This window comes from Trachypithecus francoisi, unplaced genomic scaffold (genome assembly GCF_009764315.1).
Source record: "Trachypithecus francoisi isolate TF-2019V2 unplaced genomic scaffold, Tfra_2.0 Lachesis_group10, whole genome shotgun sequence".
NCBI lineage: Eukaryota > Metazoa > Chordata > Mammalia > Primates > Cercopithecidae > Trachypithecus > Trachypithecus francoisi.
In genome coordinates this window covers 97,412,513-97,440,176 of record NW_022681455.1, presented here as the reverse complement: position 1 = coordinate 97,440,176, position 27,664 = coordinate 97,412,513, and the positions used below count along the sequence as shown (strand labels likewise).

The following is a 27,664-nucleotide window of genomic DNA, read 5'->3' as shown; positions in this document are numbered from 1 at the left end:
GTTGCAGTGAGCTGGGATTGTGCCACTGCATGCCAGCCTGGATCACAGAGAGACTCCATCTCAAAAAAAAAGTGGTGAGCTGGAAATAGGCTCAGGCTCATGAGCAGTTTATCTTCTGGAATAAAGTTTTTTGCCTTTTTAGAGGCTCTGTCTTCCTCCATTTCTACCAGAAACCAGATCTCTGAGGGCCCCTTCCCCTCCCGCCATCCTCAGGATCTGAAGCCCCTGTCCTCCTTCACTTCCTGTCCAGCACTGGAACCCCATGGGACACAGAGTGTGTGACAGCTCCTGCAGGAAGCTGGTCAGACAAGGAGAGTGCTGGGTTAAAGGAGATAAATTTGGAAGGTATCCAGGGACCTGATCAGGGAGGACCCTGAGTCCCAAGGAGAGAGGTTCAGATTTCTTCCTCCAGGCACCATGGAGCTTGGAGGGTTTGGGGGCAGCTGCCTTGGAAGGGCTGAAAGGAGGAGGATGGCGCTGGTGATACACATCCCTTCCCCCTCCCTCTACCCATCAGCCACAGAAGAAGGACTCTCCAGCTCTTGGATACAGCATTTTAATGCCATTGGGCCTTTAGGACAGGGAGGAGTTGGGAGCCAATCCCCATCTCTGTACTCCTAACCCAACTTCCACCATGCTGGAGGAGACACCAGGGTTCCAGCTGTGAGCCTGGTGCTTGCCTTCTGGTTCAAGCCCCATCCTGACCTCCTTGGAGACTTCTAGCTCAAGCTCTGGAGGAAATCTACCAGCAGGTGCTCAGGGAAGCCAAAGTCCATCTGCAGCAGCAGGAAGCCCTGGAGGGAGGGGCAGGAGGAGAGAGGGGCAGGCTGGGCTGACTCCCAGGCCACCAGGAGGGAGCCAAGCTGGTGAAGTCCCCTCTGCCTGTCTCCCCAACAGCCCCCAGTCACCCTGGGAATCCTGTCTGGGCCTCCCTCCCCAGGAACAGGGACTGGTGAGGGGCGCTTTGTACTCACATCTCGAGTGATAATCTCAGGGTTGATGATGTCAAAGAGGCTCAGGCCTTTGCTGTTCATGAGGGCTGTAAACACTGCCTCAAGCCCTGGGGCAGGGGACAGAGCCCCAGTCAGCCCTTCTTGGGGAGCAAGGCTGGCCCGAGGCTCTGCCACCCTGGGCAGTGGGAGATGCTGAGACCCCTTTGGACCAATATTCTGTAAACATGTGTTTCACTTTGACTTAGAAGAGTGGGCAAGTGCTTCTGAGGATGAGGAAGAGCAGAGTTTGCCTGGTGGCAGGGCTTGCCACTCTGCTGCCGAAAAAAATTCCCTCTGTCCCAAACTTGAGCTCCCAACGCATCCCCAATGGCCACATGACCTGCAGTTAGCTGAATCTACCTACCCTGCTAGGAAGGAAGCTTTCCCACACAGCTTCTCAAGGTGTTCTTTGCAACCACACAGAGTGGTCTCCTTGCAAGTAGTTGTAGGAACCATTTAATGTGCACCCCCTAGCTTTAGCTTCATGGTTCAGATGGGGGAAAATGAGGCCAAGAGATGCCAAGATACACCACTAGGATCATTCCAGTTTCCACGCCCTTCCTCTCCTACCTAAGCCATGTGGACAAGCAGATATTCAAAAGGAAGGCATAGTCAGCTCAGCATACTCTGTTGGGAACAGAGCAGAAAGTTCTCAGCAGAGCCTTGTCCAAAATATCCCCAGCACATGTGTGCTATGGTGTCTGAGAGTCTACCATTCGAGTCACCTCAGAGGGATAAATATTCTACCATTTCAAGGTCAAAAGGAAAATTGGGAGTCATCAAGTTCAACATTCTTGTTTTACAGAAAGGGAAATTGAGGTTCAGGACTGGGCTAGAACTAGGTCTCAGCCTCCCAGCCCAGGGCTCTTTCTGCTACATCAGGTTGCTGTTAGGAGACCTGCATCCTGAAAGTGGGTTGAGCCATCCCACGGGGTGGCAGAGATAATATTCTGCAAGTAAACCAAGAACAGGGTTCTGTGCATCTGGCCGAGTCATTGGCGTGCAATGACACCAGCAGGGAGAGGGAAGGGAGTCCAGACTGCTAAGTATCAATGACTGGGAAGAGGGACACCTGGAGCTCTGCCTGGGAAGGGCCCACAAGGTGAAATGGGAAACTGTCAGGCTCAGCACCTGGTTTCCCCTCCAGCCCACACTTACGAGACATGACCTCAGGGATGCCCACAGTGGTGATCATTGACTGCAGGAAGCTCTGGACGGACTCGGAGCTGCTCTGCCAATCAGAGGCCCATAGTGAGTGCTCCCTGGAGCATGGAAATGACCCACAGGGCAGATGCTGCCCGCCCTGGACGAGCATTCATCCACATGCCCATCCGTGAAAAAAATACATCCAACCCACTCCCTCTTCCTGCCCCAGACGGTGCCCCTCCTGAGTGGTCTTTCCTTCGCCCTGGGGAGGCCCAGGATTGCTAGTCCATTCCACAGAGGGAAAATTGAGGTCCAGGGACGGGTTGCTTGGCCAGTACTCTTCTGCCTAAACCCCAATCCATACCACCACGCTCTCATTTTTGCAAAACAAGGGCTCTCCCAAAAGACATGGCAGGGAGAAGAAGGGTCACAAGAGACACAGCATGGACCATCTGGTCCAGATTCTTTTGGTCTGGTTGTCTGATTTCCTTTAGGGCCCTCCGCCTGCTTTCTTTAAGGCAGGAGGTCCCACAGGACTTATTTCCCCCAGTCTATCCAAGACCACCTACCTCAGTCAAGTTGGAAACAGTCTTTGGTGTAATCCTGAAATAAGAAAGAGATGAGAATTTGACCCACCATTGGGCCCCCTCCTGTAACATCTCCTGGGAAAGAAACTCTAAGAATAACAGCCAGTGCTTCTGTCTCATAGCTCAGGCCCTTTGGGGCATCTCTTGAGATTTGCTATTCTTTTGAGATTTGCCAGGCCTTCACTTGGGCAGCGCTCTCCTCCTCCCTCCATTCCTCCTGGCGCCCCTTATTCCCAATGAAGATTCTGTCTAGGTAGGGTCTTATCTCCCTGCAGTCAGGCCATATGCCCCAGGGGGAAGGGGCCACATTTCCCCACCAACACCCTGTGCTGTGCCTGACTCCAAGGGACCAGGGAGAGGTTTGTGGAGTCGACCAGCCCCTCTCTTCTCTGCGGCACATACTGGAAATCCAAGAGGCTTAAGAAGAGCTTTTTCTTAGAATAGGAGGCCTGGACGGTAGTCGTGATATCCTGGGGAGAGAAACCAAATTTGTTGTGAGCCGGGGCTCTTCCTGAAGCAGAGAGCAACTCTTCTAGCTCAGGGCCCTTGATTCTTTCCACTGAGGGACCGGAGAGGCACGGGTGACACGGGAACCAGGCTTAGCTACTGCTCTTCTGAAAACCGAGGAAAGTTCCCCAGCACCTGTGGCTTTGGGGTTAGGACCTGAGAAGTCACTTTCTTTTTGTTTTTGTTTTGTTTTGTTTTGTTTGTTTTTGAGACAGAGTCTCCCTCTGTCACCTAGGCTGGAGGGCAGTGGCACGATCTCAACTCATTGCAACCTCCATATTCCAGGTTCAAGCGATTCTCCTGCCTCAGCCTCCCAAGTAGCTAGGATTACAGGTGTATGCCACCACGCCTGGCTAATCTTTGTATTTTTAGTAGAGATGGGGTTTCACCATTTGGCCAGGCTGGTCTTGAACTCCTGACCTCAAGTGATCCACCTGCCTCGGCCTACCAAAGTGCTGGGATTACAGGCTTGAGCCACTGTGCCTGGCCCATGTGGGCACTTTCTCTCCTGGTTTCTGACTTATCCACATCCCCAGTAGTTTCTTCCTATTTGGTGAGAAACAATCACAGACCTGGGCTTTCCTGCACACCTCACTCCCTCCACCTCCCAAGTGAAACCATTATTAAAGCGAGGTGAGGCTTCCTCCACTGGTGGTGCTACTCCAAGTGTGGTCCTTTAACTGGCATCATTCTCACCATGCAGAAGGGAACGTGTGGGAAAGGCAGGTTCTCAGGCCTCACCACAGACCCATTAAACCAGAAACCCTAGGGGTGGGTCTAGAAGTCTGTGCAGTAACACCCCGCCAAAGTCTGAGGCCCATGACACTAGATCACTTTCAAACAGACGCTGGATTTTGAGTTATAAGTTGTATAAGCACCTCTGCTGACCACCCATTTTTATTTCATAGCACTGGGCACAATTAGTAGTTATATAGTCTTTTGTTTGTCTAGTTATTGTCCCTTTCTTCCCATTAGACTGTAAGTTTCATGAGGTCAGGAACCATATGGTCCCGGCCCACAGTGAAACCTCAACAGATTGTTGAAAATGAATGAGGCCGGGCACGGTGGCTCATGCCTGTAATCCCAGCACTTTGGGAGGCTGAGATGGGCAGATCATGAGGTCAGGAGATCAAGACCATCCTGGTCAACATGGTGAAACCCCATCTCTACCAAAAACACAAAATTAGCTGGGTGTGGCGGCATGTGCCTGTAATCCCAGCTACTTGGGAAGCTGACGCAGGAGAATCGCTGGAACCCAGGAGGTGGAAGTTGCCAGTGAGCCAAGTTCATGCCACTGCACTCCAGCCTGGTGACAGAGCTAGACTCCATCTCAAAAAAAAAAAAAAGAAAAGAAATAGAAAGAAAATGAATGAATGAATGAATGAATGTGCTGGGAGTGCAGAAACTACCGGCTCTGGTCTGAATGTGATGTATGGCCTTGAACAAGTGTCCCATTGGTTCTAGGCCTCTGGAGCGCCCTCTGCAGCAAAGTGGTGGGCGCAGCTGAGGCTTGGAGGCTGTTCCTGCTTTCTGTCACTTTAGCCAGGGCTCAGTTTGATGCCTTCCCAATCCCACAGTCCTTCACCAGCACCAGTCATGTCATCTCTTCCTTCCCGTAATCCCAAAGCCTCTGTGGCTTTTAATTTCTCCTTCTGGTCTTTAAGCCTCCATTAGATGGTCTCAATGTACCTCCTAGCCTTCACCTCAAAACAACCCTTGTCCCTGGCCACATTGGGATTCCCCTCCCCTGGCCCTATTTATGTTTTTCCCTGGGCCACGGCACCTTCCCATGGCTTTCTCCCTGCCCTTGAGATCCAGTCAAAACTCCCTTCTGGAAGCACTCCCTTCAACTCCAACACACACACACGTCCTAGTTAACACAGATTTCTAAAAATCCTTTCTGTACACAGCCAGGCTCAAAAGCCAAAGGGGAGGTCTTCAGGAGGCAGGAACAAGGGCAGACGCCTAGGAAAGCTGGGGGAGGGGGAATGAAGTGCTTTGCAATGAAACAGGACATTCCAGGAAGGGGGGATGAGTTTGGGTGAGTCAGGGGCTAACAGGTATTTGTTATAGTGGTAAAGACTAGTTTCAGTCAGGTCCCTGAGCCTTCCCCTAGGACCATCTGCGCACTTCTTGTAAAATCCAGTAGGCTAGGCGCAGTGGCTCACACCTGTAATCCCAGCACTTTGGGAGGCCAGGTGGGTGGATCACGAGGTTAGGAGTTCGAGACCAGCCTGGCCAACATAGTGAGACCCCTGTTTCTACCAAAAATACAAAAATTTGCCGGGTGTGGTAGCACGTGCCTATAGTCCCAACTACTTGGGAGGCTGAGGCAGGAGAATTGCTTAAACCTGGGAAGCGGAGGTTGCAGTGAGCGGAGCACTCCAGCCTGGGTGACAGAGTGAGACTCTGTCTCAAGAAAAAAAAAAAAATCCAGTTTTAGCCAAAGAACCCGGCTAAGTCAATTTGGCAAGAACCCCCTATTCTCGATACGTGATCACCCTTGAAATCTGATCAGATTCCTCTACCTCCACCTCCCGCTAGATGTTGTCTGATCACCCTGTCTTCAGCCAGAATCCTGTTAGGTTGGTTTTAGCCAGAATCCCCCTTAGCTCTGATGTTTTCTCTTAGTAATTTTCCATCCCTGATCCCATCCTGCTCCATGGTTATAAATTCTCACTTGCCCATGTTTGAAGTTGAGGCCAAGCTCTTCCACTACTGTAAGCCCTGCCATAGTGGTTCCTATACCTGTCATGAGGGTCCCAAATGGTCTTTCTTACCATGCTTTAACATGAATAATTTTTTCTTTTTCTTTTCTTTTTTTTTTTGAGACGGAGTCTTGCTCTGTCGCCCAGGCTGGAGTGCAGTGGCATGATCTTGGCTCACTGCAACCTCCGCCTCCCAGGTTCAAGCGATTCTTCTGCCTCAGCCTCCCAAGTAGCTGGGACTAGAGGTGTGCCCCACCACGCCCGGTTAATTTTTGTATTTTTAGTAGAGATGGGATTTCACCATATTGGCCAGGCTGGTCTTGAACTCCTGACCATGTGATCCACCCATCTCGGCCTCCCAAAGTGCTGGGATTACAGGTGTGAGCCACCGTGCCTGGCCGAATAATTCTTTTTTAACAAATGCTCAATGTTTCAGATTCTTAACAACAACAAAAAGGTAAATAAAATAATACGTATACATCCACATGAGAAAGCCAAAAGGAATAAAACAGAAAAACAAAAAGGAAAATAATACAAAAATTAAAGAGATATTTAAAAGGTTAAAGAAACTGGGCACAGTGGCTCATGCCTGTAATCCCAACACTTTGGGAGGCCAGGGTGGGTGGATCACTTGAGCCCAGGGATTCAAGACCAGCTTGGGCAACGTGGCAAAACCCTGTCTCTACAAAAAAATATACGTGGAGGTACACATCTCTAGTTGGGAAGCTGAGGTGGGAGGATCACCTGAGCTAGGGAGATCAAGGCTAGAGCGGGTACTGCTGCACTCCAGCCTGGGCAGAAACAAACAAACAAAAAAGAACGGCTAAATACAATGTGCTATCGTGGATCAGATCTTGGAAAAGAAAAAGGATATCAGTGGAAAAACTGGGGAGATTCAAATACAGTTTAGAGTTTGGTTAACAGTCGTGCACCAATGTTGATCTCTCCGCTATGACAATGTAGCATGGTTATGTAAGATGTGAACAAAGAGGGTAGTGGGTGGGGGGTATATGGGAACACTCTGTATTTTACAACTTTTTTTTTTTTTTTTTTTTTTTTTGAGGCGGAGTCTCGCTCTGTCGCCCGGACTGGAGTGCAGTGGCCGGATCTCAGCTCACTGCAAGCTCCGCCTCCTGGGTTTACGCCATTCTCCTGCCTCAGCCTCCCGAGTAGCTGGGACTACAGGCGCCCGCCACCTCGCCCGGCTAGTTTTTGTATTTTAGTAGAGACGGGGTTTCACCGTGTTAGCCAGGATGGTCTCGATCTCCTGACCTCGTGATCCGCCCGTCTCGGCCTCCCAAAGTGCTGGGATTACAGGCTTGAGCCACCGCGCCCGGCCACAACTTTTATTCAAATCTAAAGTTACTCCAAAATAAAAAGTTTATTTAAAAATAATAAAGCACCAGAAGGAAATGCGCCCAGTAACCACATCAAAGGCCCCTGGAGAAGGGGGTTATGGTGACAGTGGTTTTCTTCTTTCTATTTTTCTATATTTTCCACAATGTGCTTGCATTGTTCTTGTCTTTGGTTCTTAATGTATTAAGAAATATTGGCCAGGCACAGTGGCTCATGCCTGTAATCCCAGCACTTTAGGAGGCTGAGGTGGGTCAATCACTGGAGGTCAGGAGTTTGAGACTGGCCTGGCCAACGTGGTGAAATCCTGCCTCTACTAAAAATTAGTTGGGCGTGGTGACACGCACCTGTAGTCCCAGCTAGCTACTGGGGAGGCTGAGGCATGAGAATCGCTTGAACCGGAAAGGTGGAGGTTGCAGTGAGCCAAGATTGCACCACTGCACTCCAGCCTGAGAGTCTGTCTCAAAAAAAAAAAAAAAAAAATTGAAGATATTCTAAGGAGCCTTAAAGATAATACTGATCCTTAATTCCTTATTTGCAATGATAAAATCAAACAGGATCTGAAAACTACAAGTTTTTTCTTAAGTTTGTTGGCAAAACCTGGCCATTGTCTAGGAAGCTATCTATGGTATTTATCTTGCTTCATATGAGGAGAAATGCCAATTGAGGCATTTGAGGAGAATTGATTGTGGGGTGCCACCCCACACCCAATTGGGGTGTTCTGCAATATATCCAGTGTCTATACACTATACTACTTTTACAAATTCACAGAAGTTCTGAATTTGGAAACCCATGTGGCCCTAATGGATGGAGGGTTGTGGACTTGGGTAACAAACACCATTGTCCACTGCTCAGCTTAAGAAGGAAAATATTGGCCAGGTGCCGTGGCTCACGCCTGTAATCCCAGCATTTTGGGAGGCCGAGGTAGGCAGATCACTTGAAACCAGGAGTTTCAGACCAGCTGGGCCCACAGAGCGAAACCCTGTCTCTACTAAAAATACAAAAAATTATCGGGGCATGGTAGCACATGCCTGTAATCCCAGCTACCTGGGAGGCTGAGGCATGAGAATCGCTGGAACCTGGGAGGCAGAGGTTGTAGTGAGCCGAGATTGTGCCACTTCACTCCAGCCTGGGCAACAGAGTGAGACTCTGTCTCAAATAAATAAATAAATAAATAATAAATAAAAATAAGAATGAAAGAAAATATGCTTGGCATGGTGGCTCATGCCCATAACCCCAGCAACTTAGGAGGCTGAGGCAGGAGAATCGCTTGAGGCTGGAGTTTGAGAATAGCCTGGACAACGTAACAAGACCCTGCCTCTAAGGAATTTTTTTTTTTTAATTAGCTGGGTGTGGTGGTGTTTGCCTGTGGTCCCAGCGACTCAGGAGGGCTGAGGTGGGAGGGTCACTTGAGCCCAGGATTGGAGGGTGCAGTGAGCTATGATTGTGTCACTACACTCCAGCCTGGGTGACAGAGTGAGACCCTGCCTCTAAAAAAATAAAAACAAGAAAAGAGAGAAAATATTACCTAAGCTGTTGAAGCCACGTGTGTACCCCTCATTATTTGCATGATATGATTTTGGTTGTAAGGAGCCATGTGCAAGAGACAACCAGTGCCGGCAGAGGTGGTGACAAGGATCTGGAGGCTTCAGAGGTCCCCAGGCCCCTGCCCCCTGCGGCCCATCTGTGAGTCAGGTTCCCCCACCACCACTCTCCCTGCACCCGCCTCACCTCTTCAAATGTGTAAGCTACAGAGTGTTGCTGGTCTGGGCGTGGAAAGAGGAATTTCACCATCACTGAAGAATTGACCACGACTCCCTTGTTTTGGCAGGAGATCTTGGGCATCTTGAGGCAGTGGACGGTGACTTGGGCCTGGCTGGGGAAGCCGCCGACAACCTGTGGAAGACAGGGGTCTCATGGCCAGGATGGGGGCCCATCAGGGCAGCAGCAGTCCCCGCCCTCGGAAATCGGAAGGACAAAGCTGGCTTGGGGCCCCAGGGCTGGGGAAAAGGAGGCAGCCTGGGGTAGTACCCGGGCCCCAGGCCGTACAAATTAGGACTCTCATCCTCTCTGGGCTTCAGTTTCTCATCTGTGTGCTAGTGAGGCTATTCCTACCCTGAACGCCTCTCTCAGGATGTGCTGAGGATGCCTTCACTTAGCCTTCCGGGCCTCACTTTCCTCATCTGTAAAATGAGGATAATCATAGATCCTACCTCACAGGGTTGTCCTGAGGATGAAATGAGATAATCTGTGGAAAGATCTTAGAACAGGACCTGCTGCATGGTAACCCTCCGAGGGCAGCTGCTGTAGCAGCTGGGCTAAGGGTGGGGATAGAGCAGAGAGCGCAGGAACTGCGGGCCGTATCTGCAGGAGCCCAGCATTTTCCAGAGCATCCCAGAACAGAAGATAAAACTGCATCTGAGGAGTATTTAAAGGAGAGACACACCAGGCTGTGGCACAAGGGGATCTGACCTAATCAGTGAGGTGGGAGAGGCCATCCCTGAGGGGGCAGGAGGAGGAGCAGATGGGATGGGGGAGTGCAAACCATTCTGGCAGAGGGGACAGTGGACAAGAGCCCTGTGGAAGGAGCCTGGCCAAGATAAGGAATGCGCAGGCAGGGGCTGGGGAGTGTGGCCTGAGGACCTTCGATTACAGCCTGTGGGACTGGGCTCAAGGAGACCACATGCCCCAAGAAACCATCGAACCACTGGATATACAAGAAAAGGTTTCATTAAATACATAGCTGAGCTCAAAAGAAAGAAAGGGGCGGCAGGGTGCAGGGGTCACACCTGCAATCCCAGCACTTTGGGAGGCTGAGGCAGGAGGATCATTTGAGATCTGGAGGTCAAGACCAGCCTGGCCAACATGGTGAAACCCTGTTTGTACTAAAAATACAAAACAATGAGCCAGGCACGGTGGTGTGCACTTGTAATCCCAGCTACTCGGGAGGCTGAGGCATGAGAATTGCTTGAACCCAGGAGGTGTAGGTTGCAATGAGCTGAGATTGTGCCACTGCACTCCAGCCTGGGGAACAAGAGTGAGACTCTGTCTCAAAAATAAATAAAATAAAATAAAATAAAATGAAAATCTCAGTCGGTAAGTAAACAAATAAGACACAGCTGTAAAAAGAATTAATGAACTAAAAAGATACTTGAAGAATCATCCAGAATTTAGCGTAGAGATAAAAGAGATGGAAAACATGACAGTGCAAGTAAGAGACACGGAAAATGGAATGAGATGGCCCAGTGTGTGTCTCACGGAAATTTGAGGAGGTAGAAATGGAGGAAATAGGGATGGGGCAATCATGGAAAAGAAAGTCACGAAGAAATTTCCAGATGGGCCAGGTGCTGTGGCTCACGCCTGTAATTTCAGTGCTGAGACAGGAGAATCGCTTGAATCCAGGAGGTGGAGGATGCAATGAGCTGAGATTGCGCCACTGCACTGCAGCCTGGGCTACAGAGCAAGACTCCACCTCAAAAAAGAAAGAAAGAAAGAAAAGAAAAGAAATTTCCAGAGCTGATGAAAGATGTCGTCAACTCTTAAACTGAACAGTTACACTGGGTGGGAAAGAACCAGATGGAGAGGTAGACAAGATGAGAAAATGCAGGATCCTGGAGGCCACGGCAGAGCACTTAGCCTGTATCCTACACCAGCTTTAAGCAGGCAGGTGAATGAGCAGTTTTATTTTTTTTTTTTTTTTTTTTTGAGACGGAGTCTCGCTCTGTCGCCCAGGCTGGAGTGCAGTGGCCGGATCTCGGCTCACTGCAAGCTCCGCCTCCCAGGTTTACGCCATTCTCCTGCCTCAGCCTCCCGAGTAGCTGGGACTACAGGCGCCCGCCACCTCGCCCGGCTAGTTTTTTTGCATTTTTTAGTAGAGACGGGGTTTCACCGTGTTAGCCAGGATGGTCTCGATCTCCTGACCTCGTGATCCGCCCATCTCGGCCTCCCAAAGTGCTGGGATTACAGGCTTGAGCCATCGCGCCCGGCCCAGTTTTATTTCTTGAAAAGATTTTTCTGGCTGCTGTGGGGAACAGATTGTAGGAGGGTATCAGGACACAGGGAGACCCACCGGGATCTACAGATGGGTCCCCACTAGAGATAATGGTAGCCTGGCCTGGGGAGGAGGTGGAGACAGAGAGAACTGAAAAGACTAGAAATAGGACATCAAAGGAACAGGACTCAGACAAGAGGCTGAGGAAGAAGACCCGATCAGGGGCCTGCCCAATATTGTGAGTTTCATGTGTGCAGGGAGAGAGACATCAGAGCCAGGGAAGGCTGGACAGTCTGAGTTCAGAAGGGAAGAGGGACCATCCTCTATTTGAACAGGAGAAGGGCCGCAGGAAGGCGCAGGTGTGGGTGAGTGGGTAGGACTGGGAGCGGAGACATGCAGGGGAAGTTCTGTTGGTGGCTCTGCTCAGCTCTTGGGAAGTAGGTTGTGTGAGGAGAGGGAAGTGGAAGGTAGACAGGAGGGGGCAGCTGGAGATTTGAGGATGTCAGGGAAGGCCTGAAGAAGTCATTGCAGTGGGTGGGGGAGTGAGGTAACCAGAAAGCTGAGAGAGGCTTATTCAGAAAGCACAAGGTCTATTTGAGGTAGGAGATCATGGGTTCTTAGTGGAACCCTGCATTGAGGATTGGGATTATGAACATCATTGCCACTGGGCATAGCAAGAAGAGGCTGCGACCCGCAAGGAGCTTGCCTGAAGTCAGCTTTGGGATCAGGAGTAATCAATAGTCACTTATTGCTGGGGCCCTCTGAGCCCGGAGTTGATCCTGAGGTTCCAGCCCCCTACAAGTCCCTATGCCTGGGTAATAGAGCAGAGAATGGAGCATTATCTTTGGGGGCAATAGAGCTGGGCTCAAACCCAGCCTTGCCATTCACTAAGTTTCCCTGTGTGTAAAATGGGGATGGTCTGACTGCCCCACTCATAGCGTCGGTGTGAGCACTGAAGGAAGTCACACTCACTAAGTGCTCCGCTCCATGTCAAACACCCTACAAAGAGCTGTGTTCGCTGTTATAATTGTTGTCATTGGTGTTGTCATTGGCTGTGTGGGGGCTCTTGAAGCCAGAGCAGGATTGGGGTACATGAGATAAACCCCACACAGGGGCAGGGGCAGTTACCTCCTGGAAGATTTCCTGGTTGGTGTTGAAGCCCCAGGTCTCCAGCACTGCCTGAAAAGAGATGGTGAAGTTGGCGGGTGGACAGTGTAAAGGCCACTCCTCAGAAGAAAACTTCGCAGGGACCAAGTGCAGTTTCAGGGACTGGACCCCTCCTCAGACGCAACTCCCAACCTCCCAGACAACATGTGAGATGCTCCAGGTAGGGTGTGGGGCAGGGAACCCCTGTCCCGGCTGGAGGCCTGGTTTCTGCTCCCCACTGTGCCCCACGCAGGCTGCGTGACCTTGCGCAAGTCTCTTCCCCTCTGTGGGTCTCAGTTTCCTCATGAGTTCAATGACAAGCATGCCCTGGAAACTACCTAAGCATCTCTAGTACAGTATAGGTGAAGAGTACAGGCTTTGGGGCCACCTCTTACAGGCTGCGTGATCTTCAGTAAGTCACCTACCTTCTCTGAGCTTTCTGGTTTTTTGTTTGCAAAACAGAGGTAATAGTACTCATCTCACAGGATGAGTACAACAAGACAAAGTGTAGCAAATGTAACTGTGCAATAAATGTAAGACTAATGCACAGTTACTACGTGCCAAGTTGTATCTACACCTAAATCTATTGATCACTCTATCTATCTGTCTCTCTGGCAACACATAGTTGACTCCAATAAATGCTGAACTTCATTATTTTTTTTGAGATGGAGTCCTACTCGGTCACCCACACTGGAGTACAGTGGTGCCAATATAGCTCACTGCAGCCTCAACCTCCTGGGCTCAAGTGATCCTCCCACCTCAGCCTCCTGAGTAGTTGGGACTATAGGTATGCACCACTGTGCACAGCTGATTTTTAAACGTATTTTTATTTTTGTAGAGTCAGGGGTCTCCCTATATTGCCCAGACTGGTCTCGAACTCCTGGCCTCCAGGGACCTTCCTGTCTCAGCCTCCCAAAGGTTTGGGATTATAGGCGTGAGCCACTGCACCCAGTCTGGACTTTACTGCTATTGCTCCAGCTTAGGTGGTCCCTAGTTCTTTTACCCACCACTGAGTTTCTGAGTTTCCTCCCTCCTCCCCATGCGTGTGCATACACACACATACCACATGCCATCTGGATTTCCTAGCAGCCCCATCCACTCACCTTGAACTCGTCTTCCATCAGGCTGAGCGTGAGGCGGCCATCTTGGAAAGCTACCTTGGTCAGGGAGTGGAAGACTTGCTCGGAGAACCAGAAGTACAGCATGCGGGAGTCCCCCAGCAGTGCGGGCGAGAAGGTGGGGAGGGGGAGGTCCTCCGAGACATTCTTATAGATGAAATAACCCTGGAGGAAGCCAGGACACTGGCTGGACCCCGTGTGTCCCTGTTGGGCTCAGGTCCAGCTTCAGGGAGATGGGAGGAGCTCAGAGTGGGACCTGGGTGTGCGGGGAGGGGTGTGGCACTTTTTCATGCTCTTTTTTCCCAAGTCTGTCTGTCTGGGTAGGTAGAGCCCTTCTAGAAGGCTGGTTCAGAGCATGGCACTTTGAGTCCAAGACTTGGGCTGAAACCCAGCTCTGCTCTGTACTGCAGAGGACAGGGCAGGGCCCTGACCTCACTCAGCGTCCGTGTCCTCATCTCCAATGAGCTAGGCTGTGTAAACGTGGATGAGTGCCCAGCCATGTGAGCAATCTAATTATCTTTTTTCCTAATCTACTTCCAGGAGAATCTTGGAATCCTCCTGGACTTAATCACCTGTCTGTCCTGAGTTCTATAGTCCAGAACAGTGGGTAGCAGATTTTTTCTATAAAGAACCAGATAGTAAATATTTTAGGCTTTGCAGCATATGTGCTCCCCATTGCAATCATCTGCTCTGCCGCTGTAATGCAAAAGCAACCATGGGCAATACGCATGACAGTGGGCATGGCTCCATTCCAATACAATGGAGCCCAAGAGTGCAGAGTGCCCGGAGTGCAGATGGGGAAACTGAGGAAAGAGCTGCACCCAGTTTACCCCAGCAGGGCTTTCACTCATTCAACAAATACTTCTAGAGTGCCCACTATGTCACAGACACCGTGGGAAGTGAACAAGACAGATGTGGTTCCCGCCTTCACAGGGTTATATTCAAGTAACGACATTGGTCAGGACAGCTCGTGACCGTGGACCGCCAGCTCCCACCCCGCCCCAGCTGACCACCGGCCCTGCCCCTGCAGAGGGCAGTCCATTGACCATCAGCTCCTGGAGGCCAAAATCAGGAAAACAAGCTGCTGCCCAGTCCCCTGCCCCTCTAGATCATCCAGCCCACGGGTTGTGAACAGGCTTCAGGAGTGTCCATGAACCTCCAAAATGATCCTTCGGTTCAGTTTTCTGGGGAAAGGCTCTGTTACAAAGATGGCTGGGTCTGCCCTAAAATCTTCTCCCATCTCTCCCTCCATTCTGTACCACTTAATTTTTAGCTGGTCTCAATATTTAGCTGAAATAAATTCCTCAGCTTTCCTTGCAGCTAAGGTGGGGTCCTGTGATCAAGTTCAGGCCAATGGGCTGTGAGCAGAGTGGGTGTGGTGGTCAGGCCAGCCAGCCAGGACCCTGGGATGAGGCCGCACCTGGGGCTGGCTGAGAACCCAGTGGAAGGGGCCTGCGTGCCTGACACCCTGCAGCCTCCAGGGACTGTAGATGGTCAGACTGCAACAGAGGGAAATAAATGTCTATTGTGTTTAAGCACCTATTATTTTGGATTTCTTTGTTACAGCAGTAGAACCTATATCCTTAGTAATAGAGGGTCCAAAGCTTTTGTCAGTACCCCCGGAGGGGCCACAGTCCACTGCTGTAGAGGATGACAGAAGCCAAATAAGTCCTGTAGGAAGAAGCTGGTGCTTTGCTGGGATCCTTGTAGTGGGGAGCCCTGGTGCCTGCAGAGAGGGCTCGGGGGCACGTCGCTGTGGTCTGCCCTCCTCACAGCATCAGGAATGCGGAGGAGCACCCCAGGACTCCTGGCTGCCATAAGGTTGAAGCTGGGGGACAGGGTTGTCAGAGCACAGGAAAGGACCAACTTCCCTGGGGAAGCTGGGCCCGGCCCCACCCTCCCACAACTCCTACCTTGTGATGGGACTCCAGGTAGGAGGCTGTAATGATGGGATCACCTGTCAGGGAAATGTCCACCCCAATGTCTCCATCTGACAGGATACTGGCTGCAGGAGGAAAAGATCAAGGCGGGGCCTTAGGATGGGGGAACCGCCCTGAGTCACCGCTCCCCTGCATCCACACAGCTGCCCAAGCCTCCAGCCTCAGTGTTCCCCTCTGTAAAGTGGGACCTGGGTGTGCGGGGAGGGGTGTGGCACTTTTTCATGCTCTTTTTTCCCAAGTCTGTCTGTCTGGGTAGGTAGAGCCCTTCTAGAAGGCTGGTTCAGAGCATGGCACTTTGAGTCCAAGACTTGGGTTGAAACCCAGCTCTGCTCTATACTGCAGAGGACAGGGCAGGGCCCTGACCTCACTCAGCGTCCGTGTCCTCATCTCCAATGAGCTAGGCTGTGTAAACGTGGATGAGTGCCCAGCCATGTGAGCAATCTAATTATCTTTTTTCCTAATCTACTTCCAGGAGAATCTTGGAGTCCTCCTGGACTTAATCACCTGTCTGTCCTGAGTTCTACAGTCCAGAACAGTGGGTAGCAGATTTTTTCTATAAAGAACCAGACAGTAAATATTTTAGGCTTTGCAGCGTATGTGGTCTCTGTTGCAATCATCTGCTCTGCCGCTGTAATGCAAAAGCAACCATGGGCAATACGCTTGCCAGTGGGCATGGCTCCATTCCAATACAATTGTATTCACAAAAGTAGGCAGCCAGACACATTTGACCCACTAGCTAGAGTTTCCAACCCCTGGTGCAGAACCAATGTGAGGGACGGAGCGCAGATGGCAGCATAAGTCCCCCTCCCTTCCTCCTCCCTGAACCTGCATCAACAGCCACGTCCCCATGAAAGAGCCCCTCCGACCTCCCAGCCCCCTCTGAATTCTGTGGCTGCCTGGGCCAGTCCAGAGACTCCTACCTCACTTTCCCTTCCTGTTAGCTTTGCCCACCCACATTCCCATTGATGGCACAGCTACCGGCATAGGGATCCCAGAGAGACAGACAAGGTTCCAGTCTAGGTGTATGCACCCATAAGAGTAGAGGGGAGGGAAGGGGAGGAGGGGATTGGCCACTCAAGGAGACAGAACTGTGCTCAGCCCTTCTTGCATTGCTCATCTGTGCCTTGGCAGGAGCCTAGGATGCCTGCCACGGGCCTGGGGCTGCCTGGAGCCTCCCCACCTGATACCCCACAGTGGCCCAGAGGACCTCCTCACCTGGAGTTCCACTGTTCCCTCACTGCCTGTTTACTGAGCACCTACTGTGTGCCAGGGTATAAGGAGCAGGCTGGCCACCTCCCTCTCCACAGGTGAGGCGCACAGCGGGAGGCCTTACAGCACAGCACAATAGCTGGGAGCGGGGGCTTAAGAGTTGTTGGAGGGCCAAGGTTCAAATTCTGCTTCCACTTCCTAGTGGGGGGAAGGGGGTCCTCTCATCTCCAGAAATTTCTATTTCCTCCTCAGTGGAATGGGGGTTAGCGTTACCTCCCTCGCCAGGTGGTTGTGAGGATTCCATAGCTAATATAAGTGTTTGGTATGCAGTAGTCCTGGGCATGACGGAGCGTCTACTGTGTGCAGGGTACCATTCAGGGCATCATTCAGCAAACGATGGCTATTACTCTTATTATGATTGGCACAGGACAGTGCTTCCCACTTCTCAGACCACCTTCTTCTCTTGTCTGGCGTCCCTCTCCATGACCAGGGGCGTCCCCACGGGACAGAGGATGAAACTGGGTCCTGAGTAGTTTCTTTTTTTTTTTTTGAGGCGGAGTCTCGCTTTGTTGCCCGGACTGGAGTGCAGTGGCCGGATCTCAGCTCACTGCAAGCTCCGCCTCCCGGGTTTACGCCATTCTCCTGCCTCAGCCTCCCGAGTAGCTGGGACTACAGGCGCCCGCCACCTCGCCCGGCTAGTTTTTGTATTTTTAGTAGAGACGGGGTTTCACGGTGTTAGCCAGGATGGTCTTGATCTCCTGACCTCGTGATCCGCCCATCTCAGCCTCCCAAAGTGCTGGGATTACAGGCTTGAGCCACCGCGCCCGGCCCTGAGAATTTCTTCTACACTGCACAGCCTGGTGGGAGGGCTCCCTTAACCCGAGGCCTGATGGGAGGGGAGGGAAGGGTCCCAGAAGGGCGGGGAGTTCCTGATCTCCACACTGCTTTCTTCCTTGTTATCTTTCATCAGATGTTTTCTCTACTTGAAATGTTGGTGACTGCAAGGTTCAGGGTGTTGGGTGATGATAATAGCGGTCATAATAATAAGGGTTCAGAATGAGCCAGGTATGAGGTACAAGGCACCATCTTATTTTACGTACATTTTTTCCCACTCAATTCTCACAGCCACCTTGTGGGGTAGATGCTATTATCGCCCCATTTTTATCAATGAAGACACTGAGATTCAGAGAGATTAAGTGACTTGCCCAATGTCACACAGCTTGTGAGGCTGCAGCCCAAAGGGGCAGAGATTTGCCAAAGCCTGCCCGTAACTAATCATCAAGCGTCAGAGGCAGACAGAGCCCATGGGACCTAGACAGGAGGAGTGATGGTCCCAAGGCCATGGAGTGCAACAGATGGCTTTCTGGCTCCCACTGCTGTCTTCAGAGCCAGACAGAGCCCATGCGACCTAGACAGGAGGAGTGATGGTCCCAAGGCCATGGAGTGCAACAGATGGCTTTCTGGCTGCCACTGCTGTCTTCTGAGGCATGCACACAGAAACACACTCACCAGCCGTTGTCTGGACAAAATCAGCCATGATGTTGGAGATGACGTTGATCTCTTTGCAGATCTGGGGCAGACAGAGCAGGTGCTTTCCAGGGAGGAAAGGAGGCCAGAGGAGGCGCAAGGCAGTGCCTCCTTCCAGCTGCGTGTTGGTGGCAGTGCTGGGAACTGGCACACGGGACTGGCCACATGGGGAAGGTGGGAGTTTCACCTTCTCAGGGAAGGGCAGGGAGGAAAGGGCTCCAGCCTCCCAGGCATGGCCCTGGACCACAGGGAGTCAGCCAGCCCCACTCACCTGTCCCTTCAGGACCAGCTTCAGGGTGAAGGAGATGAAGTTTGTGAACAGCTGCTTGATCCACCCGGGCCTGAGGGCAGCAAGCACCACAATAAGCCCCTGTGCATCCATGGAGCGCCTACTGTGTAGCAGGCACCATTCAGGGCTCTGCTGGCCCTGATTCGTGTAGCTCAGGAAGTAAGAATTATCACCCCCATTTTGCAGCTGAGAACACGGAGCCTCAGACCCAAGAATTAACTGTGGCACCATCCCAGAATTCCTCGGGAGGGGCCCAGCTCCTGTGACGCTCACACCTGTCACATACGCGAGAATGTGTCTGGAGTCCAAATTCACACATGTGTCCATCTGCTCCAGAGGCAGAAAATGGCCTGATTCCTCTCCAGACCCTACCTACCAGTTACCTTCTGCCTTCCAGGTTTGGCATTGGTTACATGACTAGGGTCTCGCCAAACCTCGTTATCTTCCTCTGTGCAATGGGGTTACCCACAGCTCCTTGACAGAGGGTGTTGGCCAAGACAAAAAGCCCCACCCTGGGAAGCAGGAGAGTAAAGTGTCTAGGAACTCAGCTTCTGGGGTCAGAGAATGCTGGGTTCAGATCCTACTCCCACCACTCAGTGGCGAGCTGTGTGTCCTCGGCAAGTTACTTAGCTTGGCTGGAGTTTTATCTGTGAGTTAGTGTGGTCCTTAGGATGCAGGATGCACTCTGTAGATACGAGCTTTCCCTTTCTAACCTGTGACTCAGTTTACCCATATATAAAAAGGAGATGATAACCGAATCTCTATCCTAGGGTTGGTTTTAAGGACAAAATAAATTAATTCATGAAAAGGGCTTGGAATAGTGCTTTGCACACACAGCAAGTTCTTAGTAACTGTTAGTTACTAGCTGTTGGTTATTGTTTTTTCCAGCCTTTGAGGGTGTATTGATGGGAAGGGGTAGGAAGTGACCCCGCTGAAGGTATTGCTACCCCCAGGTTTGACCACCCACAAGCGTGCCCTGTGTGGGGTTGAGCCTGGAGGGGGCCATGGACATGCTAACAGGATGGGCACAAGCAGGAAAGGGGACCACAGGGCAGTGTACTTACTCTCGCTCCCCTTGGAGATGCAGGAGCAGCTTATGGAAAGACAGGTAGCAGTCAGGGGCATCAGTCCTCACGCTACCAGAGTCACAGGCTGCAGGGAGACCCGACACGACCTCAGGGCAGCCTCCACTATTGGATGGTATCCACATGCTGCCCAGGCCAGCCAAGAGCTTGGCCAGCTCTTGGCTCCCCAGCCCTGCAAACTTCCCAGGCCAGGCTTCCTTTGGTGGCCCCAGAACCCTCTGCCTGCATAACCTCCCACTCTGCTGAGGACAAGCCCTGGAGTCCAGCTCCCACCTCCCCAGAGGATGCTGTACACATACTCAGTTGTGTGTTGATCTGGAGGTCAATGGCAGAGTCGATCTCGAAGTCAATGGACTGATCAATGCCCAGCCTGGAAAGAGCCAAGGACCCAGGACTCTCATTCAGCTCTCCAGCCCAGAGAGGGCCAGGGCATAAGGCATCAGCTGACAGGAATGCTTACCCCCAGGCAGTGGTGTAGCCATACTTCAGGGTCCCCTTGAAGACCACAGACACGTTCTGAATGGAGACATCAATGGACTTGGCTTCCACCAGCTCCACCTGGCTGCTGGCAATGGACAAGTGGCTGATCTGGATGCTGGGAAGGAACGGTAGTGAGGAAGGATGTCGGGGGTCATCCAGGTTGCCCAAGGAGCGAGCCTCCAATTTTGCCTTGGTGAGGGTGGAAGATAGAATTATGGCCCCCAAAATGTCCGCCTCCTAATCCACAGAACCTGCAAATATGTTACCCAACATGTCAAACCCTGGGTACCGCACTCAACTCATGCTACCCATATGCAAATATGGTCAAGTTAAGGACTTTGGGGGTAGGTGTGGAGATGATCCTAGATTTTCTGGGTGGTTCCAATGTAATCACAGGCTGCTGAAAAGTGGAAGAGGAGGCAGAAGAGGAGAGGTGGAGGAGGGGTGACCAGGGAAGAACGCCCAGAGAGAGTCAACCCTGCTGGGCTGAAGATGGAGGGAACCATGCTCACGGGGAAATTTATATGTAGAAATGCCTGTCTTTAGAAAAGAGAAAGATCTCAAGTCAATAATCACACTTTCCACCTTGAGGAACTTGAAAAATAAGGGTACCCTAAGCCCAAAGCTAGCAGAAGGAAGGAAGTAATCAGGATCTTAGTGCCTACAAATGAAATAATAGAAAAACAACAACAATCGGTGAAAACAATTGTTGGTTTTTCCAAAAGGTCAACAAAATCAACAAACCTTTAGCTAGACTGGCAAGAAAAAAAAAGAAGATTGAAATTACTAAAAACAGAAATAAAAGCAAGGCCATAATTACCAATCTTACAGAAATAAAAGGAATTATGAGAGAATACTATGAACAATTGTATGCCAACAAATGAGATAAATTAGATGAAATGAAATGGACAAATTCTTAGAAATGTAAATGGTATGTGAGGAAGGGTGAAAATTGATTCGGAAGAGTATGGATACACCAGCAGAAGTCAAGTTAGATCAAAAATAGATTGGCAGGCCAGCGTGGTGGCTCACACCTGTAATCCTATCACTTTGGGAGGCCGAGGAGGGCAGATCACCTGAGGTCAGGAGTTCATGACCAGCCTGGCCAACATGGTGAAATCTCGTCACCACAAAATTACAAAAAAATTAAACAGACATGATGACAGGTGTCTGTAGTCCCAGCTACCCAGGAGGCTGAGGCAGGAGAATAGCTTGAACCCAGGAGGCAGAGGTTGCAGTGAGCTGAGATCGCGCCATTACACTCCAGCCTAGGCGATAGAGTCTTACTCTGTCGCCAAAAAAAACAAAAAAATAGATAGACAAAACGTTGCATGTCTACATCAAAACATCTCATGTACCCCATAAATATATACGCCTATGTATTCACAAAAATTAAAAATAATTTTTTAAAAAATAGATTGGCAAAGACTTACAGTATAGGAAACAACCAGATTGCTCCAAATTCTTCTTCTCTCTTTTTTTATAGTTTGTTCTTTGTTTTGTTTTGTTTTGTTTTTTGAGACAGGGTGACTCTCTGTTGCCCAGGCCAGAGTGCAGTTGTGTAATCACAGCTCACTGCAGCCTCGAATTCCAACGAGCCTCCTGCCTCAGCCTCTGGAATAGCTGGGACCACAGGCAGGCACCAACAGTGCCTGGCCAATTTTCATATTTTTGGTGCAGATGGGGGTCTCACTATGTTGAACAGACTCCACATTCTTCTAAATGCTCTAATTTAGAATTAGACTGTGCCACAATCTCCAATCCTCTTTCAGTTCTACCGAAATTTAAACCTCGTACCAATTTTTTTTTTTTTTTTTTTTTTTGAGACTGAGTCTGACTCTGTTGCTCAGGCTGGAGTTCAGCGGCACGATCTTGGCTCACTGCAGTCTCTGCCTCCTGGGTTCAAGTGATTCTCCTGCCTCAGCCTCCCTAGAAGCTGAAATTACAGGCTCCCGCCACCACGCCCAGCTAATGTTTGTATTTTTAGTAGAGACGGGGTTTCACTATGTTGCCAGGCTGATCTTGAACTCCTGACCTCAGGTAATTGCCCCACCTCAGCCTCCCAAAGCACTGGGGTTACAGGTGTGAGCCACCATGCCCAGGCTTTTTTTTTTTTTTTTTTTTTGAGACAGAGTTTTGCTCTTGTTGCCCAGGCTGGAGTGCAATGGGCAATCTCAGCTCACTGCAGTCTCTTCTCCTGGGTTCAGTGATTCTCCTGCCTCAGCCTCCTGAGTAGCTAGGATTACAAGCATGCACCACCACGCCAGCTAATTTTGTATTTTTAGTAGAGATAGGGTTTCACCATGTTGGCCAGGCTAGTCTTGAACTCCTGACCTCGGGTGATCTGACCGCCTTGGCCTCCCAAAGTGCTGGGATTACAGGTGTGAGCCACTGTGCCAGGGGTGGAGTCTCTTCTGGTAATAGCTACATAAGCTCCTAACACACTAACCTCCTTTGATGACTAAATTCTTGACCTCTGCACAGAATACAATAAACACTACCTGAGGCATTAGAGAGTAAGTGAAAACAGTCAGACTAGGTCAGGCACAGTGGCTCACGCCTGTAATCTCAGTACTTTGGGAGGCCGAGGCAGGTGGATCACCTGAGGTCAGTTATTCGAGACCAGCCTGGCCAGCATGGTGAAATCCCATCTATACTAAAAATGAAAAAAAAAAAAAAAAAAAAAATTAGTGAGGCATGGTGGCATATGCCTATGGTCCCAGCTGCTCGGGAGGTTGAGACAGGAGAATCGCTTGAACCCAGGAGGCAGAAGTTGCAGTGAGTCACGATCATGCCATTGCACTCCAGCCTGGGCGACAAGTGCACAACTCTGTCTTAAAAACAAACAAACAAAAAACCCACAAACAACCCACAAACAAACAAACAGAAAAACCCAGCTGGACTGCAGGGGAGATGCCGGGTGGAAGAAGAGAACAGCGCAGGGTGCGTTTCCCCATTTTCACAGATTCTAGCACGAAGGTGGGCTCCAGCTTGCACTGTGAGAAAAGACAGTGGGAAAAGGCCCTTTCAAGGTCTTGAACTCTGGTAGACCATAGTTTTTCTGGCCTAGAGAACCAGAGGACAGGATTTGGGACAATCACAGCTGCTAGAAAGCAGGGGGAATACCATAAATGAGAAAGTCAGAGCAGGGAGCCCCCCTCACCCAAAATAAAAGGAGATGGAGGGAAGCCAAGGAATGGGGGAAGCCTCTAGAAGCTGGAGAAGGCGAGGGAATTAATTCTTCCCTATAGCCCCCAGAAGGAATCTGGTTCTGCTGACATCTTGATCTTGGCTCGGGGAGCGCCATGGTGGACTTCTAGCCTTTTTAACTGTGAAATGATAAACTTGAGTCATTTTAAGCCACTAAACTTGGAGTGATTTTTTACGGCAGAAAATAGGAAACTGATACAGAGGGCTTCCCAGAGGAGGTGACACCAGATAGAGGGTGGGAGTTTGGAAGATAGTAGGAGGCTTGGCTTGGAGGAGGCCTCAGCCAGGCCCCGGGGGCAGAGGTGGAGCTGCACAGTGGGAGAAGTGTTGGACCTGGGGTCTTAATGTAGGTCCAGCAGAGGATCTGTGCCGCCGGGGACTTGGTCAGAGGTGAGGCTCAGTGAAGGCCCTTAGGAAGCAAGCATCAGAGAGGAGAGACTGCAGGCAGGGAGGCCAGTGGGCCACATTCACTCTCAAACCCCTCTACCCTTGCTGAACTCTCCCCGGGGCCTGGTTTGAGCACATGGAATATGACACAATAGAAGCGGCCATCACGTTCCGAACACATGCTGTGTGGCAGGCACTGTGCTGAGAGTTTACACACATTTCCTCGTTTAATCCTCACAGCTACTCATGAGGTGGTCACTATTGCTGTACCCAGTGAACTGACACAGAAATGACTCAGACTGCTTATGTGGCTTCAGAAAACCTCAGCAGAAGGGAATTTGATCCTGGGTCCATCCCACTCCAAATCCCATATTATAAGCCACTATGACACACTGCGCCCAGCAAGGAGAATCCATGTATATCTGGCTTTCCCTGTCTGTTCTGTTGTATGTTATTCTATTCCCTTTAGAGAGAATAGTGTGAAGAATTCTCATCTTAGCCATGATTCAGCTTCATCTAATGTTAATCATGGCCAATCATATTTATGGCCAATCATATTTTATTTCTACCCCACCCATATATGTTTGGGATAACAGTTATATATCAATGACTATGACATCTAGTCTATGGCAGTCTGGTCTTACTGAATTATTGCTAATTTATTAAGGGTGCTATCTCTTTAACTTCTCAAGACGCTTTTGCCATGTCTGACCTCTTGCAACATAGGCGTAGGATAGCATTATCCTCTTTTATTTTTTAGCAACAGAGTCTTGCTGTCTCACCCAGGCTGGAATGCAGTGATGCAGTCATAGCTCACTGCAGCCTTGACCTCCCAGGCTCAAGTGATCCTCCTACCTCGGCCTTCTGAGTAGCTGGGACTGCAGGCACGCACCATCACACCCAGCTAATTTTTAAATTTTTCAGAGACAGGTGGTCTTGAACGCTGGCTGAAGTAATCCTCCTGCCTCGGCCTCCCAAAGTGCCGGGATCACAGGCGTGAACCACTGGACCTTGCCCATTTATTCTCTTTTACAGAAACCTAAACTGAAGCCCAAGGTCGCACAGAGGGCGTGGCTGCGCGAGACCTGGGACGCCCCACAGCACCCCCTAGCGGCAGTAGTTTTCCTGCAAAAGGCGAAGCGGCATCGCTGCACCGCTGGCGCCCCCTGGTGGCTCAGAAACATTTAGCAAGACTCCAGGCCCAAAGTGCGCGGGTAGCAGAGACCACCCCTGGGGAGCATGTTTAGCGGGGCTGGAGAGGAGGAGGAGATTGGCTTTAAGACAAAACAAGGTCCCTGAACAATGTCTGCCCCACCCTTGGGGCCTCAGACCGACACACAGACGGGGACCCAGGCTCCAGGGCAGCCTGAGGTGCCAGGAAGGTGGCTGAGTTCCTGAGACTGAGCTGAGTTTGCACATGAGCTCCGCCAGGCTGCGAAACCTCTATCAGCTCCTGTTTCCGTATTTGTTAAGCAGGGCCATCCGGGCGGTAACATTATCCTCTTTTACAGAAGAGGCTAAATAAAATATATGATAAAGATTAAGATAGGCTGGGCGCCTTGGCTCACACCTGCAATCCCAGGACTTTAGGAGGCCGAGGCGGGCGGATCACTTGAGGTCAGGAGTTCATAATCAGGTCAACATGACGAAACCCCTTCCCTACTAAAAATACAAAAATTAGCCAGGCGTGGTGGCGGGCGCCCGTAATCCCAACTACTGGGGAGGCTGAGGCAGGAGAATATCTTGAACCCGGGAGGTGGAGGTTGCAGTGAGCTGAGATCGCGCCACTGCACTCCATCCTGGGTGACAGAGCGAGACTCCATCTCAATCAATCAATCAATCAAGATTAAGATAGATAAAGAACCGGGCGTGGTGGCTCACGCCTGTAATCTCAGCACTTCGGGAGACTGAGGTGGGCAGATCACTTGAGGTCAGGCGTTGGAGACCAGTCTGGCCAACATGGTGAAATCCCATCTCTACTAAAAATACAAAAATTACCCGGATGTGGTGGCATGTGCCTGTAATTCCAGCTACTCTGGAGGCTGAGGCACAAAAATTGCTTGAACCCGGAGACAGAGGTTGCAACGGGCTGAGACTGTGCCACTGCACTCCAGCCTAAGTGACAGAAGGAGACTCTGTCTCAAAAAATGAAAAAAAGAAAGAACAAATATATGATAAAGGTGACGATAAAATGAGGTATTGTTTGTAAAAGCACCTGGCCCACAACCGACCCTTGGCTGTTACGATCATCCCAAATAAAGTCAAGATACTCATTTTAGGCTTGGGGTGGGGGACTGGTTGAGGCCAAGAGTTCAAGACCAACCTGGCCACCATAGCAAGACCTCTGTCTCTAAGAAAACAACATTTATAATTTTTTTAAAAAAAAACCTATTTTGTTGAGATCTCTCTACCCTACGCTCCTATTCACCCCCAAATAAGACGTCCATCGTCCCAGGGCAGTGGGAAAGGACCCTTTGAAGCCTGACTCTTAGAAGGGCTGTTGAGGAGGTTGATACACTCCAAGAAATCCCCCAGGTCACCAGGGGATGGAACGTGGGGTTAGGGGAGGTGTCAGGGTCTGGTTCCAAATCAAGGGGAAAGACCTGAGTTACCCCCCCAGCCCCCCCCCAGCCCTGCTGACCTTCCTCCCTGTGGGCTGGGGGAAAGCCCCAGGCTGTTCCTCCCTCCTCCCTACCCCCAGCCTGGTCACACTTGAGGCCCGACTCACTTGTGCAACCCATACTTGACTTGGCCAAGGAGCATCATGGCCTTCTCGCCCGTGATATTTGGGTAGCTGGCTCGCTGGAAGGCGGTCTGGATCACCTTGGCAGTCTCTTGGTTCACTAGAGGGGAGGGCAGTGGCTGAGGGGCTGTAGGCCCGTGCCAAACCCCCTGCTCCCACCCCCAAGCGGCCTTGGCCATGACTCAGCCTCTCCGGGATGAGGCTTCCCAGCAGGCCTTAAAGCTGAGGCCTCCCTCTTGGTTTAAGGTCGATGGCAATTCTAGGGGACACAGAGAGCTCTGACCCTGACCCCAGCTAGTGATCCTGATCACACCCTAGCCTCTGGATCCTGACACATGGGAACCCCATGATCCCAGTCAAATGGCAGCCCTGAGCCCAGTCACACACTAACCTTAGTCTCACCCAGACGATGCTGTGACACTCTCTGTAGTCCTGGGGGTCTATCATCCTGGCTCTTGAACTTGGCGATATTCTATTTTAGAAATTGTATCATTTAGCCTCCCTATACCCTTATTGTATTGAGCAAGAGGCTGAGGCCCAGAGAGGGCAGGGGAGCTGGCCAAAGTCACACAACAGTCAGTGATGGAGCCTCTGTCACCTGAGCTCATGGCAACCCCTGACTCTGGCCATAGAGTGACCCCCAACACCAAATATACGCCAACCTCCTCATCTTTACCCCCTAACTCAACCCCCTAACCTGGCTCAGATCTGAACCCTAACTCGAACCCCAGTGATTCTGGGTCTCAGACAAACAGAAATCCCTACACCTGGCTATTTGCAACCCAGCTAGGACCTTCTCACCAAAGAACTTGACCTTGAAGGTGAGGTCAGGAGAGGGTGAGGACAGCTCCACTCAGCCCATTCCCTCCCAGGGCACTCCTCTCTCTGGGCTAGTGTGGCAGCTAGCTTCAGAGCTGGCTTCAGACCACGGAGGCTCCTTGCATAGTGGGTGTCCGTGAAAAGACCCCTGGCAGGGCAGACAGATGCACTGATACTTACACACCAGGAGGGCAGGCTTGGTGATGCGGCACACAATGCCTGCCTTGTGTGAGGTACCTTTGGAGCAGGCGTGGACATTGCCCAGCAGGGCCAGAGTCAGGACGGTGGCAGCCAGCATGGTTATCAGGCAGTCGTGCATGAGTGGCCCGAGCCGTTCAGCCTGGAGCCTGTATATATACATACGTCCTCCCAGCCCCCACGGGACATGAGGCTCTTCCAGGCAGCAGGGTCTTCCTGGCCCCAGAGA

General features: G+C 50.9%; 1 protein-coding gene across 2 annotated transcripts; it reads right to left on the bottom strand.

Moving 5' to 3' along the window:
* Positions 1 to 540: 540 nt before the first annotated feature.
* CETP (cholesteryl ester transfer protein) lies at positions 541 to 27,664 on the bottom strand. 2 transcript variants are annotated; one of them, XM_033218494.1, is made up of 16 exons: positions 27,418 to 27,664; positions 26,404 to 26,518; positions 20,059 to 20,193; positions 19,898 to 19,968; positions 19,578 to 19,665; positions 18,496 to 18,565; positions 18,207 to 18,267; positions 15,462 to 15,553; positions 13,534 to 13,713; positions 12,413 to 12,463; positions 9,025 to 9,189; positions 3,128 to 3,195; positions 2,708 to 2,741; positions 2,151 to 2,223; positions 975 to 1,060; positions 541 to 794 (listed from the first exon to the last, which is right to left on the bottom strand). In XM_033218494.1, exons 1-16 carry the CDS (start codon positions 27,596 to 27,598, stop codon positions 720 to 722), a joined length of 1,545 nt encoding a protein of 514 aa, XP_033074385.1. In that variant the 5' UTR covers positions 27,599 to 27,664; the 3' UTR covers positions 541 to 719. The 2 variants fall into 2 exon arrangements, with proteins under 2 accessions (XP_033074385.1, XP_033074386.1); XM_033218495.1 differs by lacking the exon at positions 975 to 1,060 and having other exon boundaries at positions 27,418 to 27,614.

Excerpts from the sequence above, each read along its gene's own strand:
- CETP (XM_033218494.1), bottom strand. The coding sequence starts at position 27,598 with ATGTATATATACAGGCTCCAGGCTGAACGGCTCGGGCCACTCATGCAC. Across the intron at positions 18,566-19,577 it reads CATCTCCAAGGGGAGCGAGA|GCCCGGGTGGATCAAGCAGC; the intron begins GTAAGTACACTG and ends TGCTGCCCTCAG. Across the intron at positions 18,268-18,495 it reads AGCTGGTCCTGAAGGGACAG|ATCTGCAAAGAGATCAACGT; the intron begins GTGAGTGGGGCT and ends TGTCTGCCCCAG.